Here is a 16,901-nt window from a genome sequence, read left to right on the forward strand (position 1 = left end):
GTTTCCAAGTCAGGATGGTGAGTGGCTTGAAGGGAAACTTGCAGGTGGTGGTGTTCCTATGTATCTGCTGCTAATGTCCTTCTGGATGGAAGTGGGCATGGGTTTGGAAGGTGCTGTCTAAGGATCTTTGGTGAGTGTCTGAATGAATGGTTGGCAGGAATATTGGGTGGATAAAAACAATGACTGCAGATGCTGGAAACCAGAGTCTAGATTAGAGTGGTGCTGGAAATTTTGGAATATTGGGTGATCAGCAATTTGGTGGGAAGGGGGTTAAAGGGAGAACAAGTGAGAGTCATAGTGAAATCAAATTGGGAAAAGATAAATAATAACTGCTATTTGTGGCAGCTTGCTATATGCAATTACCTACAAAGCACTGTTTCAGTGATTCGTTGACTATGAAGAACTTCAAGGTGCCCCGAGGACTCAAAGGTGTTTTCTAAGGAAACCCCTACCTTGACTTAACCCATACTCAGGCACTGAATCCCACAACAAACTTTCAAACAAAATGTCATGACATAAAAGTGGTTCAACTGTCATGTTGCTGGTGGTTAGCAGTCAATTCAATGTGAGAACTCCATGACTTTTACAAAATGAAAATGGAGCAGTTGGGGCTGCTAGTCACATTTAGCAGTCTTCAAAACCCTACCCTTTCTCCAATGGGTTATAATTGCATGAAATAAGTTTGGCATTGTCCAACAGGCAATGACTGACAACATGAAACTTCCTCAAATTTTACAACCGAAAACAGTGGTGCTTCATCAGGCTTTCTGTTAAGGATGAGTAAAACAGAGAAATGCGGATGCTGGAAATCCGGAACAAAAAGATAATGTACGGAAAAAACTCCGCAGGTAAAAATAGCATTTTAGCACCTATCGAGGGAAATGGTGTTCATGCTGAAGACCCAGTGGTTATGATTTCACACCCTGGGCAAAACTGTTGAACTGCAAAACAAATCTTTTCACTGTACCTAGGTACATGTGACAATAATAAATCAAATCAACAGGACTTGGAAAAGTTAGTGATGTAACAGGAATACTATTCCTAAACATGTATCATAGAATCTCAACAGTGTGGGAACAAGCCATTTGGCCCAATAAGTCCACATCGACGCTCTGAAAAGTATCCCATTCCCAATTTCCCCTGACCAACGCACCTAGCCTACACTTCTCTGAACACTATGGGCAATTTAATATTGCCAGTTCATCTAACCTGCACATCTTTGGATTGTGGGAGGAAACCCATGTAGACAAAGGGAGAATGTGCAAACTTCACACAGATAGTGGCCCTAGGGTGGATTGAATGCGGGTCCCTGGTGCTGTGAGGCAGCAGTGCTAACCACTGAGCCACCATGCCGTATAATTAACAACCGACTCTTCCTCCCCAGGCACTGAGTGGTAGAGGAAAGATTGCATTCCTGATTAAGCATATGTAGCCTTGTCTATGGAGGGCTGTATGTGGGCAGAAAGGGCAGGCTAAATGAGAGCTACTTTTCTGAAGGCTGAAAGGTGGGTCACCTGGGCTGCAGCTGTGTTAATATTAAGAATGTACAAACATATCCACTTGCCTGGCTCCAGAACAAGGCATAGTTTCAAACTGAATAATTCAAAGTGATGTTGGAAGGGGGAGTTCATAGCATCAGTGGGGTATAACTCAGTGAATAATGAACTAACAGGAATCCTGTCCAGCTTGTTTGGAAAATAATTATTCAGTGTTCCTTTACAATCTCAGATTCTATACAAATACCAGAACATGAGCTCCTAATGAATGCAGTTCATTTTCTTTGTAATGGCAATAATTTCCTTCAGGATTAAGTTAATTGTTCTGAAGGACTTGACAAAACACTGCTTTTCTGTCCTCAATTTTGCAAGCATTCAACTGTTTTAAACAACGATTTAAGCCATTGTTGATCTAATTTGAACACATTTCCTATGTAGTTGAGCCATTTGAGAAGTTCAATGAATAATATCTCTGTCAAGGTATTCATGAAATTCCAAATATTTTATATTTTCATGATAAGGTTGATGTTTAATGCAGCAATTTATAATAAATATTGAAGAACTTTCCTAATAAGCTGCACATTTATCTACTTGGGAGGCACCAGTCAGGGACTGGAATATTTTCTTTGGTCAACCTGGTCTCTGGTTAACCAAGGAGAAAGTGAGGACTGCAGATGCTGGAGATCAGAGCTGGAAATGTGGTGCTGGAAAAGCACAGCAGGTCAGGCAGCATCCAAGGAGCAGGAGAATTGACGTTTCGGGCATGAGCCCTTCTTCAGGAATGAGGAAAGTGTGTCCAGCAGGCTAAGATAAAAGGTAGGGAGGAGGGACTTGGGGGAGAGGTGTTGGAAATGTGATCTGTGGAAGGAGGTCAAGGTGAGGGTGATAGGCCGGAGTGGGGGTGGGGCAGAGAGTCAGGAAGAAGATTGCAGGTTAGGAAGGCGGTGCTGAGTTCGAGGGATTTGACTGAGACAAGGTGGGGGGGAGGGAAAATAAGGAAACTGGAGAAATCTGAGTTCATCCCTTGTGGTTGGAGGGTTCCTAGGCGGAAGATGAGGCGCTCTTCCTCCAACCGTTGTGTTGCTATGGTCTGGCGATGGAGGAGTCCAAGGACCTGCATGTCCTTGGTGGAGTGGGAGGGGGAGTTGAAGTGTTGAGCCACGGGGTGGTTGGGTTGGTTGATCCGGGTGTCCCAGAGGTATTGTCTGAAACGTTCCGCAAGTAGGCGGCCTGTCTCCCCAATCCTGTGCTGCCATTTTCCAAGAAAATATTCAACACATCTCAATTCAGCACTGGTGTTGGGAAGAGAGATTGGTCATTCAGCCTATGGGTCTTTTTCACTGTCATTCAAGTCGACTGTGACTCATTTACATCACAATTCTATTTCCCCAACTTTGGTGCATTTACCTTTGCAAATTATTACCTGTCCAAAAGTAAACTACTGCAGATGCTGGAAATCAGAAACAAACACAAAAATGTGCTGGAGAAACTCAGCAGGTCTGGAAGCATTTATGGGGAGAGAAACAGAGTTACCATTATGGATCCAATTTTACTCTAACTTGTTCTGAAAAAGAGCCATGTTGGACTTGAAACATTAACTTTGTTTCTATCTCCAGATCTGCTGAGTTTCTCCAGCATTTTATGTGTTTGTCTCAAACATCTAATTAATGAAATTTTTCCCTCAAATTTTTTGTATTTTGCATTGGCAAGCACTGACAACACCATAAAAATCAAAAGAACTCAGCTCTAAGGAAGAGTCACCAGACCCGAAATGTCAACTTTGATTTCTCTTCACCAGAGTTGCTGAGCTTTTCCAGCAACTTCTGGCTTTGTTACTGGCAACACAAAATGGTTTCAGTAGCACTTAAGGTTGAGGCTATTCATGCTGTCCTGCACCAACAGTAAATAGGTGGGCAAAGTTCATTCTCCCAGTTTGTGGTGAGCTCTCAGGCAGTATAGAGATGGAATGGTGAATATAGAACATCAGCCATTCATTCATCTACATTAAATAGTGTGTGTTTGTCTCAGGAGAGTGGGATGAGAATTGCAATGCTCAGTCTTGGTGGAACAGTTTGATGTTGTCATCAAATCTTAGTGTATTACTAGCTGTGTAAGGTATTGCAGTGTTGTGGTGACTATGAAACCATAGTCTGAGAGGTATCAATGCTGTCAGCAGGAAATAAACAGCACGGTTAAATTTCAGTGTTGCAAGCATTTAGAGTTTTCAGTTTTGATGCAACCTCTAGTAAAAATGCAAGAACATAAAGCTAGTACAGAATGATCTTGAATAGGTCACTTACCCAGATATAAATCAATATTTTGGAAAGAATAATGATGGATTTCTAGTAATTTTATCCAGCTGCCGTCTATAGATTTTGCCTCAAGAAGTACATATGAAGTGGCCTTGTTTCTTTGCGTTGGTAACACAGCAACATTGATTTTACAGTTTCTCTTGTTTCCTTGGCGCACTGCTGTTGTGCTATCACAAGCTCTTCATAAAACCACTAAAGGTTTTTAAAGTCTATTTGCAATCTCTTTATTCCCCTATTGACAATACTTATTATGCAGCTTAGGTATTTGGATTCTGCAGGTAAGTAGGTGGTGTGTAAAATCCTTTCTTTCTCTCTGAAACTCCATGGTACGGTTCACCATTTGTTTAATTGTTCCTTGATTCCTTCCTTTTAGTTCCCTGTAATCCACATTATGCCTACAAGATGGGTCAGGTTTAATAGACGTTAGGAACCAGCCAAGCCATTAGTTGGTGATGTTTCATTTTGCGCAGATGATTCTGTTTTCCTTTGTTTTCATCTTTCTTTGCCCTGCAGAGAGGTTCCCGTCAAGACCCTTGAACCAACTCCCTGAGGAAGACCCTAACTTGAATACCAGTCAAGTCTTTGATTTGAACCAGAGTCTCCACTTTGAGAGCCCAGTGTTCTAATATAGTAGATACCGCCCAACTCTGAAGAGAATCCTTCATTGAAATGTTTTATGCTATTGTTTTCTGCAGTGTTTGATGTCCCAGCACAGTCTGAAATATGAGCACAGCTGTCAACAGGAGTATTAACACAATCCCATCTACTGTTTGAGACATTCTCTTGAATTTAAGGTATTAAGGCAATCCTTCTTTTTAATTTGTATATTGCAGACAAGTGCAGTGGGATAGCTATGTAGCGTACTGTGATATGAATCAGGAAAACAGTCAAATAGACTGTTTGCTGATCTACGTTTTTCAACTTGAATGTTTAAGAATTTAATTGTATTCCAGAGGGAAGTATCTAAGAAACCAAAAATACATTTACTCTTCAAGTTGGTGACCAGATTGCTACCAATTCCCACTGTGTACTCAGTGCAATTTTCTGGACTGGAAGTGAATATTTATTGAGAAGTGTATTAACTTTTCTATTCCAACCACTAACTGTGTGAGGCCCACTTCCATCAATGTGAAAGACGGATGTATGGAATATGCCATTTTTCTGCATAAACTGCAGTGAGAGCCATTGTCTTGAGAACAATAAGCTATTGTTTTCTCTTTGTTCTAGTTATAGATTGGAAAGATGGAAAACGACAAAAATATGCTCGCAGTGGTCGCCCATCGAATACTCCATCTCCATATCAAGGTAAATACTTCGACTCGAGTGAAATGTTACCTCAAGTATGCAAGGAGTTGGCAGACTGTTTCTGGATTGTAAGCCAGGTCCGTCAGACAAAGTCCTTTTGTGGCATTTCTTCTGGAACGAACAGTGCCAAGCAAAAGAGTTGTCCTTGAACAAACTGGGCTGGCCTCCTCATTTTTTATGGGCTGCATTGCCGTGTATGCCTTACACAGAATGTTGCAGCAGCAGTAAAAAATCTTGCTGTCAGGAGTTTTTTTTTCCATGAGCATATTAGAATTGATCCAAAACAATTGTGTATATGTATTTTCTTCTGCCCTTTATGCAATTTCCCATAGTTTCAAATATATTGTCTGTAAGTTAGGAGCTCACCACTCCATTTAACAATCATTGGGTAATTTCTTTCAATAAGAGCATTGTGTATGTTTGTGATGTCATGGCCTCCTAAAGTTTTATTTTAACTTGAAGAATCAAGAGAACACTTACATTAGGGACTCTTGACAATAGGAAGTTAATTGTAATATGGTTGATCTGAGCACAGTCTGATTGAAATCAACTTGAAGTCTCTACTATCTACTTTCTCTTGTGTACCTCTTGTTCTCTCCTTTCTCTCAGTCTCTCTGTTTCTCTCTGTCTCTCTTTCTGTCTTTCTCTCTCGCTTTCTTGCTGTCCTTCTGAAATGATTCCACAGAGGCCCGTAACGTGTTAGCAAGTCGCCCTTTATTTAAACGTGGAGAGTCCTTGACATTGATCCAGCTCTCGGAGTGAACAGAATCTCTGACACTCCTGTTTTTATCTGTCAACCAGGGCTCCCTGAGTGTACCAGGTTAACAGCCCCAGTCAGGGAACTCATATTCTATGAGGTCTATCTGGCTGACCTCGTCACGCTCACTACATCCCTCCCCCTTCTGAGTCCGAGGACATAGGCCGGTTCTTTTTTCTGTAGCTCTTCATGGGGCATTTTAGCACCTGTCTCTGATACGGGCGGCGTATAACACACAGTAGTTCATCTTTAGAGCCCAGAGTGTCTCGGAAAAAATTCATTCTCCGCTTCAGTTGGCAAAGTTGTCAAGGCAGCAATATCTGCCATGTCCATCTCAGATTCCAAGGGATCCTCAACACTTGATGGAGAGGGAGAGCCATGGGTTCTGGACCAGTTGGAAAGGCTGTCGAGGAGCTGGGCATGGGTTGCTCCTGCCCCGTTTGTGAGTTTGAAACTTTCATATGGTCCACGTGCTTGTTCAGGACCATCGCACCTACCAAAACTTTGTACATCACCGGACATCACCAACATACTTCATACCCATGCAGCACCATTCCCATGGCTGTTACACTAAACTTGGTCCCCTGAAGTAAACCAATTGTCTTGCTTAGCGGAGTGTTGTGTCTGTATTTGATGCTCCTGCTGCTGTTTCACCCTCCCCTCAGGTCTGGGAAGATCAGATTTAACCTGGTGCCGAGTCTTCTCCCCTTTAGCAACTCTGCTGGAGCTAACCCTGTAGTTGCATGAAGGATGGTCCAATAATCAAATAGGAACCGAGGCAGTTTGGTATTGGGTGAAGCTGTATACAGCTTCTTTAAGCCTGCCTTTCAAGTTTGGACTGCCAGACCATTGGATGATGGATGGTATGGATCTATCCTTGTATGAAAAATACCATTTGATGTCAGGAGATACTCAAATTCCCTGATGGTTAAAAATGGACCATAATCTGTGATCACTGAGCCCAAGAAAGAACCTGTGCAGTGCTGGAAAAGTAAAGCAGGGCAGGAAACATCCGAGGAGCAAGAGAGTTGACGTTTTAGGTAAAAGCCCTTCATCAGGAATGAATGATCTCCAGCTTCTGGACTCCTCACTTTTGCCATGAAAGGACCTGCAGAGTCAACATGTAACCAAGTCCAGGGTTTACCTTGCCATTCCTTGCTGGCACTCTGGGCATTTCCTCACCAACACAGCTATGTCTGCATCTAGTCCTGACCATCGGACGTGACTTTTCACCAACATCTTCATTTTGGACTCCCCTGGATGACCCTGGTGGAGTTCAGCCAGTATCTAGTGGTGACCTTTGCTCGGGACAGTCACTCTTGTTTCCCATATTAATATGCTGCTTCTACTGCGATCTGATCTCTCCGGGTCCAAAAAGGTTTCATTTTTCATTGTGATGGCCCTTTGGTTCCCAGCTGCTTCAGTTTAGCCAGAACTGGATCTTTCTGCATCGAAAGTCTGATATTGTCAGCTGTGATTGGAAGTGTGTCCAGAAAATTGAAAACTATTCTGGACTGTTCCAACAGGAGGTGGCTCAATGCATCTGCATTTGCTACTTGGCCTCCCAGATGGTGTTCCAACTTTGAAGTGTATCCATTTAGTATTAGAGCCCACCACTGAATGTGGCCAGAAGTTATGGGCCTCACAGCCTTGACTTCTTTTAGTAGATCCAGCAGGTGTTTGTGGTCTGTTAGCTTTACAAATTCACATCCGTAAAGGCATTGGTGATACTTGCTGACGCCAAAGATGACCGCCAAATCTTTCTTCGCTATCTGAGTGTATTTTCGCTTTGCATGAGCCAAAGTCCTAGACGCTGACGCTATTGGGTGTACCTCTGCATTGGGCCACCCATGAGCTAATACTACCCTGATGCCATACGGGGAGGCACCACATGTCAATACCAGATCTCACTTGAGATCATAGTGTGCTGACCTCATGACAATCACTTTCTCTGTCTCCTTCTTCTTTTCGTCTTCTCCCTTTCTATTTAACATTCCCATACCCGCATATTTACTTGATGTTTTTTTCCTCTTTCGATCTGTGATTCACTTCAGAACCATCAACAGCTCCCAGTAGGGGTACGGATGTACCAGCTCCATGGCATGCAATGATTGCTAATGCCTGCACTCCATGATAGCTGATTTCAGCTGATCTCTGCAGCAATTTCACTCAAATAAGGTCATTGTTTCTGGAGCTCTTTGAGGGAGCTGTGCATCACCTCTGTTTGCTTTCGAACAGAACAGTACTGGGACATGTGGAGACTTGAATACTTTATGGGAGAGTATTTCGTTGGAGAGAGACATTAGCAAAGTTGTAATATCATTGTACTGGGGAAACCGGAGGGTCAAGCTAAGAATGCATTTCAGATCCCAGCGCAGCCACTGGTGAAATTTAAATTCATTTGATGTAATCTGGAACTGAATTCTGGTCTCTGTTTTTCAAAAAAAGGTTTGGTGGCTCAGTGGTTAGCGCTGCTGCCTCACAGCACTGGGAGCCCAAGTTCGATTCCACTCTCGGGTGACTATCTGTGTGGAGTTTGCACATTCTCCTTGTGTCTGCATGGGTTTCCTCCCACGTTCCAAAGATGTGCAGGTTAGGGTGGATTAGCCATGGGGAATTGCCCATAGTGTCCAGGGAGGTGCAGGCTAGATAGGTTAGCCATGGGAAATGCAGTGATGCTGTGGGTCTGGGTGGGATGCTGTTCAGTGGTTACGTGCAAATCCCTATGGGCTGAATGGCTTCTATCTGCACCATAGGGATTCTAAAAAAAATTAATATTATTATATCATCATTTATAGCCTTTAGGCAAGGAAGTCTGCCATGCTTTCCTCATCTGGCCTACATGTGACTCCAGTCCAACAATAATGTAGTTAACTCTTAACTGCCCTCTGAAATGGCCTAGCAAGCTACTCAATTCAAGGACAGTTAGGGATGGACAACAAAAGCCACCCTTGCCAGTTGTACCAATAAAATAATGACAAATCAGCACTTTGCCTTTGGGGCTATTGAATAAGATTTCTTAACTTCTTACTTACTAAAAAGTAGGTCTTACTATAAACTTCCATCACAGCTGTTCAATGCCATTAGTTTTAATGAATCATTAAAAGTGTATTAGAACGTCACATACCAGCATCTCTGTAGCTGTAATTATTTTGCCAGCTAGAGATTTACTAGAAAGAATTTGATTTACTTAAGTAGCGTGCTGAATGGTGACAATAATTGTCTATTTGCTAAAGGTGATAAGAATGAAGAAAAATTTGCTTTTGGTCTTGAGTTCAGTAGTTCTTTAAAATTTAGCTTGATTCCAACAAATGAAATATTAAGTCCATCTCATCTTGTAGATATTGTCCCTTGAATTATCATATGAAACCTAGATAATGTTGACCTCCCAAGCCATAACAATACATTTCTATTCGGCCTTTATGAGTTAAGGATTTCAGCTAAATCTTTGATTGTTCAGTTATCGGAAGAGCTATATATTAGACATGTGAGGCAAAAGGTTATGTTGGCTCTGTCAAGCTAATTGTGTGCTGAATTGCAGGAGTAACACCAACATTTGGTCTTTTAAACAAACATGTGAACAAGTGCTGAATCAATTTGAACAGCAATGTCAGTGCCCTTGTGCCAGCTGAACATTGATTCATCAGAAAACTAATTCATGTGTTTGAATTTTCCTTTTTAAAAATTGAAACATTTTAGAGGCAGGAGTGAGATTGACAGTGGACCATGATGGAACATTTAGCTCTGAGGTTAAATGCATAGTGTGGCTGATTAAACCTTTTATGATTCTTTAGATTCCACATGCCATGCCATTAATTTATCTTGTGCTCACATTTGAGTTTCATGTGCAATATTACTGTCAAGTCATGTTATTAATGTGATGGCTTTTCTGTTTGAAGTGTTCGCAGGCCAACAGTGTTTTTTTTTCTTCTCGAGGTTCTGTTTTTTTCTTAAAGCTCTGGGGAGTTGGAAATGTTTAATTTTTTTTATCATTACCTCAGTTCTGTTTGCTTTCACTGACTTCTCCTTCCTCTGCTGTGATTTAAAAAGCTCTTAAAATGGTACCATGGAACACTTTGTCTCCAATTGTCCCAACCCCAGTAACAAGATCCTTACTTCTGTTCTTTTATGTTTGATGAATGCTGGGTTTTTGATGCCCTGTCCTCTCCCTATCCTTGACGAATGAACCAGTGTAACAGGAAGTGCAGAACGTTCTGTTCACCAGAAAGCGCCTGTGTTTTGAAACATCACCCTACATTAGGAAGCAGAATTTCTTCCATTCCTGCAAAGTACCACAGGGATGTGAGCAGCAGTTCATGGCTGCCGTTGTATGAGGCAGAAAATGAATAACTTCAACAACACGAGGGCACTAGCACTGCTGCCTCTCTGCGCCAGGGACCTGGGTTCGATTCCACCCGGGTCTGTGGGGTGTTTGCACGTTCTCCCCGTGTCTGCATGGGTTCCTCCGGGTGGTCCAGTTTCTGCCCACAGTCCAAAGATGAGTGGGTTAGTATCCAGGGATGTGCAGGTGGTTTAGCCATGGGAAATGCAGGGTGATGGGGATAAGGTGGGGGGGAGGGTCTTAGTTGGATGCTGTTTGGAGGGTTGCTTGGACCCGATGGGCCAAATGGCCGGTTACCACACTGTGTAGGGATTTTATGAACAACGGATTAGATTTGTGGAGAGAGAAATTAGTGAGAGTTTACGGACATGATGTGTTTAGTCTGTTTGAGTCTCTGCAGACGCTGCCAGACATGCTGAATAGTTCCAACGTTTTCTGTTCCTGTTCTTATGTTTGAAGAATTTTCATTTATAAAATGAAATATTCCAAGGCATTTCACAGAAGTCCTGCAAAACAGAGACTGAGCTGCAGATGCAGAGATTAGAAGAGGTGACCAAAATCTTGATCAAAAGTGTTGGTTTGAAGCATCTTAAGTGGAAAGCAAGACCAAGAGTATTCAAAGCTTAGGGCCTTGACAACAGAAGGATCAATGCCAATGGTGGAACAATTATTATGAGTTTCACAGGAAGTCAAAATTAGATGCGTGTCAGTATCAGAGGGTGGGAGAGCTGGAGGAGTTTACGGAAATGGGGACTTGAAAACACGCGTGAGAATCTTCACATCATGGTCTTTGTTCATCCAGGAATCAGTGCGAGTCAGTGAGCACACTTTTGAAAACATTATTAAGTATTTGTTTTTCTGTGTATTGACCCTGTAGTGGGTACTTTGTTGGCAGTTGGTACACCAATTCGAAGTCAATATTTTGGTGTCAAACTTTCAAGATTCAAACCTGCATTTAAAACAAAAAGGCTATCATGGCCCTCCTTTGTCTATAATTCTGACATTGACGTTACACCTATCGTTCTTTTCAACTTGCCACTTACTCCCTGCCAGCATGAACTTATGGAAGCAGTGAGGGAATAGGCAAATGAAACAGAGAAACAATTTAGATTTGGCAAAATGAATGCCATGACTTTCTTTCTTTATTAACTTGACATGCCGTCTTTGACTATAGTAATTCTCATAGGATGGCCTAGTGGAATAATCGCTGGACCAATTATCCAGGTAAGGACCCGCGTTCAAATCTCACCATGGCAGATGAATTTGAATTCAATAAAAAAACTGAAATTAAAAGTCTAAGGGCAACCATGAAACCGTTGTTGCTTGTTGTAAAACCCCACCTGGTTCACTAATGTCATTTAGGGAAGAAAACTGCTATGTTTACCTGGTCTGGACGAAATGTGACTCCAGACCCACAACAATGGGGTTGACTCATAACTGCCCTCTGGGATGGGTGATGAATGCTAGCCTAGCTAGCAATGCCCTCATCCTGTGACTGAATAAAAAGACCTTAATTTGAAGATATTAGGTGATTTGCTTTGCATGGATGCAAACATTTTTCATGCATGAACTGGGGTATTTAAAATGGCATTTATTTACTCTGAAACTGACCTCATAGCTGGGTGCATTGTTGCATTTGAGACCACTGTGGAACAGTAGTATCTCTTTGATAGTTTATGTCAGTCTCTCTAACCTTGTCTCTCTAATGAATTGATCTTATAATTGGAAGGAGATGGAGTGATGCTGAATTACTCCCATACCCTAGAAGTAACTGCAGATCTAATTTCAGTGGAGTGTAGAGCCTTTCATCTAGTTTAGACAGTCAAAATTTTTTTGAATTTGACACTTAATTGTCCAAATAATATGAAGTTGGAATTGAAGTTTCTTTATTGGATTGGACAGATTTGTGGATCAGTACTGGAAGTCTCATCTAAAGTCGGCAGAGGCAATTGTATTTTTTGAAGCCTGAATTAATTCAGATTTAACTAAATGGTTTTAATTCTTAGTTTGGTTTGGAGTTGATAACCAATTTATTTGGACCAAGACTATTTTCAACTTGATTGTTCTAAAAGTTCATTGTGAATCTTTCCTTTTTCACACCGGCAAGCACAAAATATAGGAACAGATGTAGGCCATTCGGCCCTTTCAATCTACTCACAGTGGATGCATGTCTGTGATAACCAAGTCCAATCCAGTTCCTGTCACCACGGTTTAGGAACAATTTCAGTGTCATTGAAAGGTTGCAGAACATTCTCTCAGAATGGTTTGAGGGTTGAGGGCATTGGCTCCATCAATAAGAAGGGTGGGGCTGGAGTTATTCTCAAGAGTAAAGATCATCTTGGGAGATTTATTAGAACTGTACATGAAAGTGGCAGATTTAGATAAAGAAGACAAGGGAAAGCTATTCCCATTTGGGGACAATATAAGGACTAGCAGAACAGATTTAATTTTGTGAAAGACGTGCGGGGGAATGTCTAGAAAGCTATTTTAATGGCACAAATGGTAGTGCCCTGGAACCTGCTGGACATGAGTGTGGTGGAAGTGGAGATAATTGATAAATTGATGCAATTGAAGGTTGGTAAATCCCTGGGGCGTCATAATTTATATCCCAGAGTACTTAAGGAAGTGGCCCTAGAAATAATGGATGCATTGGTGATCATCTTCCAAGTTTCTTTACACTCTGGAGAGTAGCTAATGTAACTTCACTACTTAAAACAGACGATAAAGAAAAAATAGGGAATTAAAGACCAGTGAGTCAGACGTAAGTGGTGTGGAAGATGCTAGAGTCCGTTATCTTCTAGGTTTCTGTTTCATAGGGATACTGATGAATGTTCAAAAATCTGGGTTTGATTCCCAGTCTGACGGATGAGACCATAAGACATAGGAGCAGAAGTTAGGCCATTCGGTCCATCCAGTCTGCTCTGCCATTCAATGATCAGCCATGATCATATTGAATGGCGGTGCAGGCTCGAAGGGCAGAATGGCCTACTCCTGCATCTATTGTCTATTGTCTATTGTCTATTGTCAATCATGCCTGATAGACTTATCAATCCCATTTTGCTGCTTTCTCCCCATAACCTTTGATCCCTTTGGCAATCAAGAACTTATTTCTGTTTTAAATATACTCAATGACCTGGCCTCCACAGTCTTCTATGGCAATGAATTCCACAGCTACACTACTTTCTGGTGAAAGAAGTTTCTCCTTAACCCTGTTCTAAAAGGTCTTCCCTTTACTCCAAGGCTGTGCTTAGATGATGAAACTTGAATTCAATGAAAATCTGTACTTTCAAAATAAGTTAAAAAAAGTAAGCCTAATGGCTCCTGTGTAATCACCGACTGCTATTGAATCTTATCTAGTTCACTAATGACCTTCAGAGAAAACAATCACTCATCCTTACCCAAACTGGCCTACATGTGACTCCAGACCCACAGTGATGTGGTTGAATCTTAACTGCCCTCTGGGCAATTACGCATGGGTAATAAATGCTGGCCTGAATGTTATTTTTAAAAAGCAGCCCATGATTGATTAAAAATAGTTGAAAATCTGAAGTAAGGACTTTTGTTCATAAACTTACAATGAGTTTATTTCCTTCCATGAACTTATTTGCCTGGGATTAGTGGTTTGGCTCACACACAAGTCTGCTTTGACCGAGTTAGAATTATAGAATCATACAGAACAGAAAAGGCCCTTTGACCCATCGATTCTGTACCTCCAAAAATACTCTACTACCTACACTGTCCCACTTTGCAGTTTACAGCCTTGAATGTTTTGACATTTTAAATGCTCATCCAAGTATTTTTTTAAAAAGGTTGAAAGGTTCCCTGCCTCAGCTATCTGCCCACCCTACTTCATTCACTCAGTGCATTGCAGACCCGCACCACTCTCTGGGTAAAAGCCATTTCCTCAAACCCTCACTAAACCTCCTGCCTTTCAATTTAAAATTATGCCCCTTTGTTATTGACCCTTCTATTTGACTAAGGGGAACAATTGCTTTCTATCCATCCTGTCTATGGCCCTCAATCTTCTAAATCTCTATCAGGAGCCCCCCTCAACCTTCTCTGTTCCAAAGAAAACAACCTGAGCTTATCCAATCTCTCTTCATCATTGAAATATTCCATCCCAGACAATATCCAACAATCAAAGGAAGCCTTGGTTTCTGACTTAGTGGTTTCAAAAAAAAGATGAAGAAGGGCTGATGCCCGAAACGTCGATTCTCCTGTTTCTTGGATGCTGCCTGACATGCTGTGCTTTTCTAACAACACATTTTCAGCTCTGATCTCCAGCATCTGCAGTTCTCACTTTCTCCTCAAAAAAAATGGCCAAGTCTTGGGAGGGAGCATTTGTATAAGCTGGACAAAGCTGCTTCTGAGCAGACCTGGATCTGAGTTCCTTGCAGGGACTCTAACTCATTCTGTTTGGGAGGGTTTAAACAGACGCAGAGATGTAGGCATCTGTGAGAATAATAAAGAGTAAAATTGGGCTGTGCGAAATACTGGGAAGGGCAGCATAGTGGCTCTCTGGTTGGCACTGCTGCCTCACAGCACCAGGAACCCAGATTCGATTCCACCCTCGGGTGACAATTGTCCTGTGTCTGTGTGGGTTTCCTCTGAGTGCTCTGGTTTCCTCCCACAGTCAAAAGATGTGCAGAAATAGGTAGATTGGCCATGCTAAATTATCCCATAGTGTCCAGGAATGTGTAGGCTAGGTGGGGTTAGCCGTGGCAAATGCAGAGTTACAGGGTAAGGGGAGTGGTTGGTCAGTGTGGACTCAATGGGCTGAATGGCCTGTTTCCACAACTTAGGAATTTTATGATTCTGTGGTAGATGACACTAAAATACAACAGCGTAAGGTATTAGGTGCAGGCAGGAAAAGCCCAGAAAGTAACGGGCCACATTTCATGGATGTGATTGCATAGAGTATAGTTAATGTGATTGGTGAATTACAGGTACAGATTACCATCTGGGATTTTGATATATGGTACTAATAGATAACTGTCCTAAGGCAACTCAATAAAATGCAGCACATGATTCTCACATTCCAAAACTTTCTTGGTATTTCTGTTCTGGCAAACCAACTTCTGTTTCAGTTTATCGTCACAGTTAAAATGATCGTTTCAATAGAAATAATGTACAGGGTCATGGGGCAGAGGCTGGGGAATGGCACAGAGGCAGAATATTTAGAACCAGGGTGGGTGTGATGGACTGAATGACCTCATTCTGCCCCTAATGATTCTGACTAGCGAGTGAGATTGCAGGGTGCTGGGATGCATTAACCCCACAATGATGTTCCTATTCTGCTTCCATGTAGCAGTACGATTTTTTTTTAATTGGGCTAGTTTATTTTCATTCCCAATAGGCACAAAATCAAAAGGAGTATGCAGTCTGTTTACCTTCAATTTAAGCTGAAGTCACGCTTACACTGAGATTAAGTTCCAATCATGGCAATGGTGGCCACTTGTTTTTGTTTGGTTTTTAGAACTATTCACAATCCCGAAGATTAAGTGTCCCATGCTATGAGGAAGTTTACTGTAAGGAAGAAAGGACTCTGCTCCTATGTGAGGATTGATTTTAATCTTTAAAAATGTTATTCATGTCAAGAGTAATGCCATTGTGTTCTTTGATTATTCAAATTGATTATTATGGTGATTATTTAGAAGAGATTGTAAGGACCTGCCTGTAATAGAAAAGCTAGTTTATTAATTGCAAGACCCTGTCGGTGGTTCTGTCTCATTGCTCTAAGTGAATTGATATCTGAGAGGGAACATTTAAGCTCAAATGTGAAATCACTTTTGTCAGCGTTCTGGCAGGTTTCTGAAAGATCAAATCTCTGTCCATAATTTTCTTCTGAAAAGTAGACCCACTTAAACTACATAAATGCTACTTCTTAGAGTAGGCTTTTTGCTTATGCAGCTTGCTACTAAGTAAGGAGATTTACTGCTGAGACAGGTTGCCATGCTGGTCATTTTTCTTTAAGGCTACTCATATGGGGAACATTTCTTTTCATGTTCATTTAATGCTATGTAAAATTGAACAGTTGGGAAATGTATAGGTCATTTTTGAAAATTAATGACTGCTGGAGACAGTGAGAGCTATTGTGTTCTAGCAGGGTGTTTGCTGCGGATGGTTTAGACTTGCTTACTTGTGAGTGGGAAGGGCCCAAAAGAGAATAGTAGGAACTATTGCCAGGGTGCCTGCAATGGTTAAAGAGGCAAATAGCTCTGAAATATATCGTAAGGTAGTAATTGATGTCAGGGTAAGACAGAAAGTAATGATGTCTAAATCTGGTTAGACTGTATGTGAAAAAAGTCAGGTCACATGACCCCAGGTGGTAGTCCAACAGGTTTATTTGAAATCACAAGCTTTCAGAGCACTGCTCCTTCATCAAGTGACAAACCAGTGCAAACAATGGGCCAAATGGCCGCCTTCTGCATCAGATTGCTCTAATTTTTCCAAATACTACTCAACATATTCCAGTTTCTAATTCCAGCTAGTGTTAATAATCAAATTAGTTAATTTGATTAGTTAATAATCAAATTAGTGTTACATTTTGAGGATTTAACATTGAAGATGGACGAGGGAGATCCAGTAGATGTAGTGTGCCTGGACTTTCAGAAAGCTTTTGATAAAGTCCCACATAGGAGGCTAGTGAGCAAAATCAGGGCGCATGGTCTTGGGGACAAGGTACTAAC

The 16,901-nt window shown here is 41.6% G+C and overlaps 1 protein-coding gene across 10 annotated transcripts in view; it reads left to right on the forward strand.

The window, feature by feature from the left end:
• scmh1 (Scm polycomb group protein homolog 1) overlaps positions 1–16,901 on the forward strand; it is a 198,471-nt gene that overhangs the window by 20,971 nt on the left and 160,599 nt on the right. For 7 of the 10 annotated variants that reach the window (XM_072547970.1, XM_072547977.1, XM_072547969.1 and 4 more), the window contains one exon: positions 5,036–5,113. In XM_072547970.1, coding sequence (XP_072404071.1) covers positions 5,036–5,113 — 78 coding nt within the window. Of the gene's footprint in view, positions 1–4,503; positions 4,603–5,035; positions 5,114–16,901 lie in introns of all 10 variants that reach the window. The other 3 variants (XM_072547978.1, XM_072547974.1, XM_072547976.1) reach the window with 1 other exon arrangement.

The sequence above is a fragment of the Chiloscyllium punctatum genome, chromosome 27, assembly GCF_047496795.1.
Source record: "Chiloscyllium punctatum isolate Juve2018m chromosome 27, sChiPun1.3, whole genome shotgun sequence".
Lineage (NCBI taxonomy): Eukaryota > Metazoa > Chordata > Chondrichthyes > Orectolobiformes > Hemiscylliidae > Chiloscyllium > Chiloscyllium punctatum.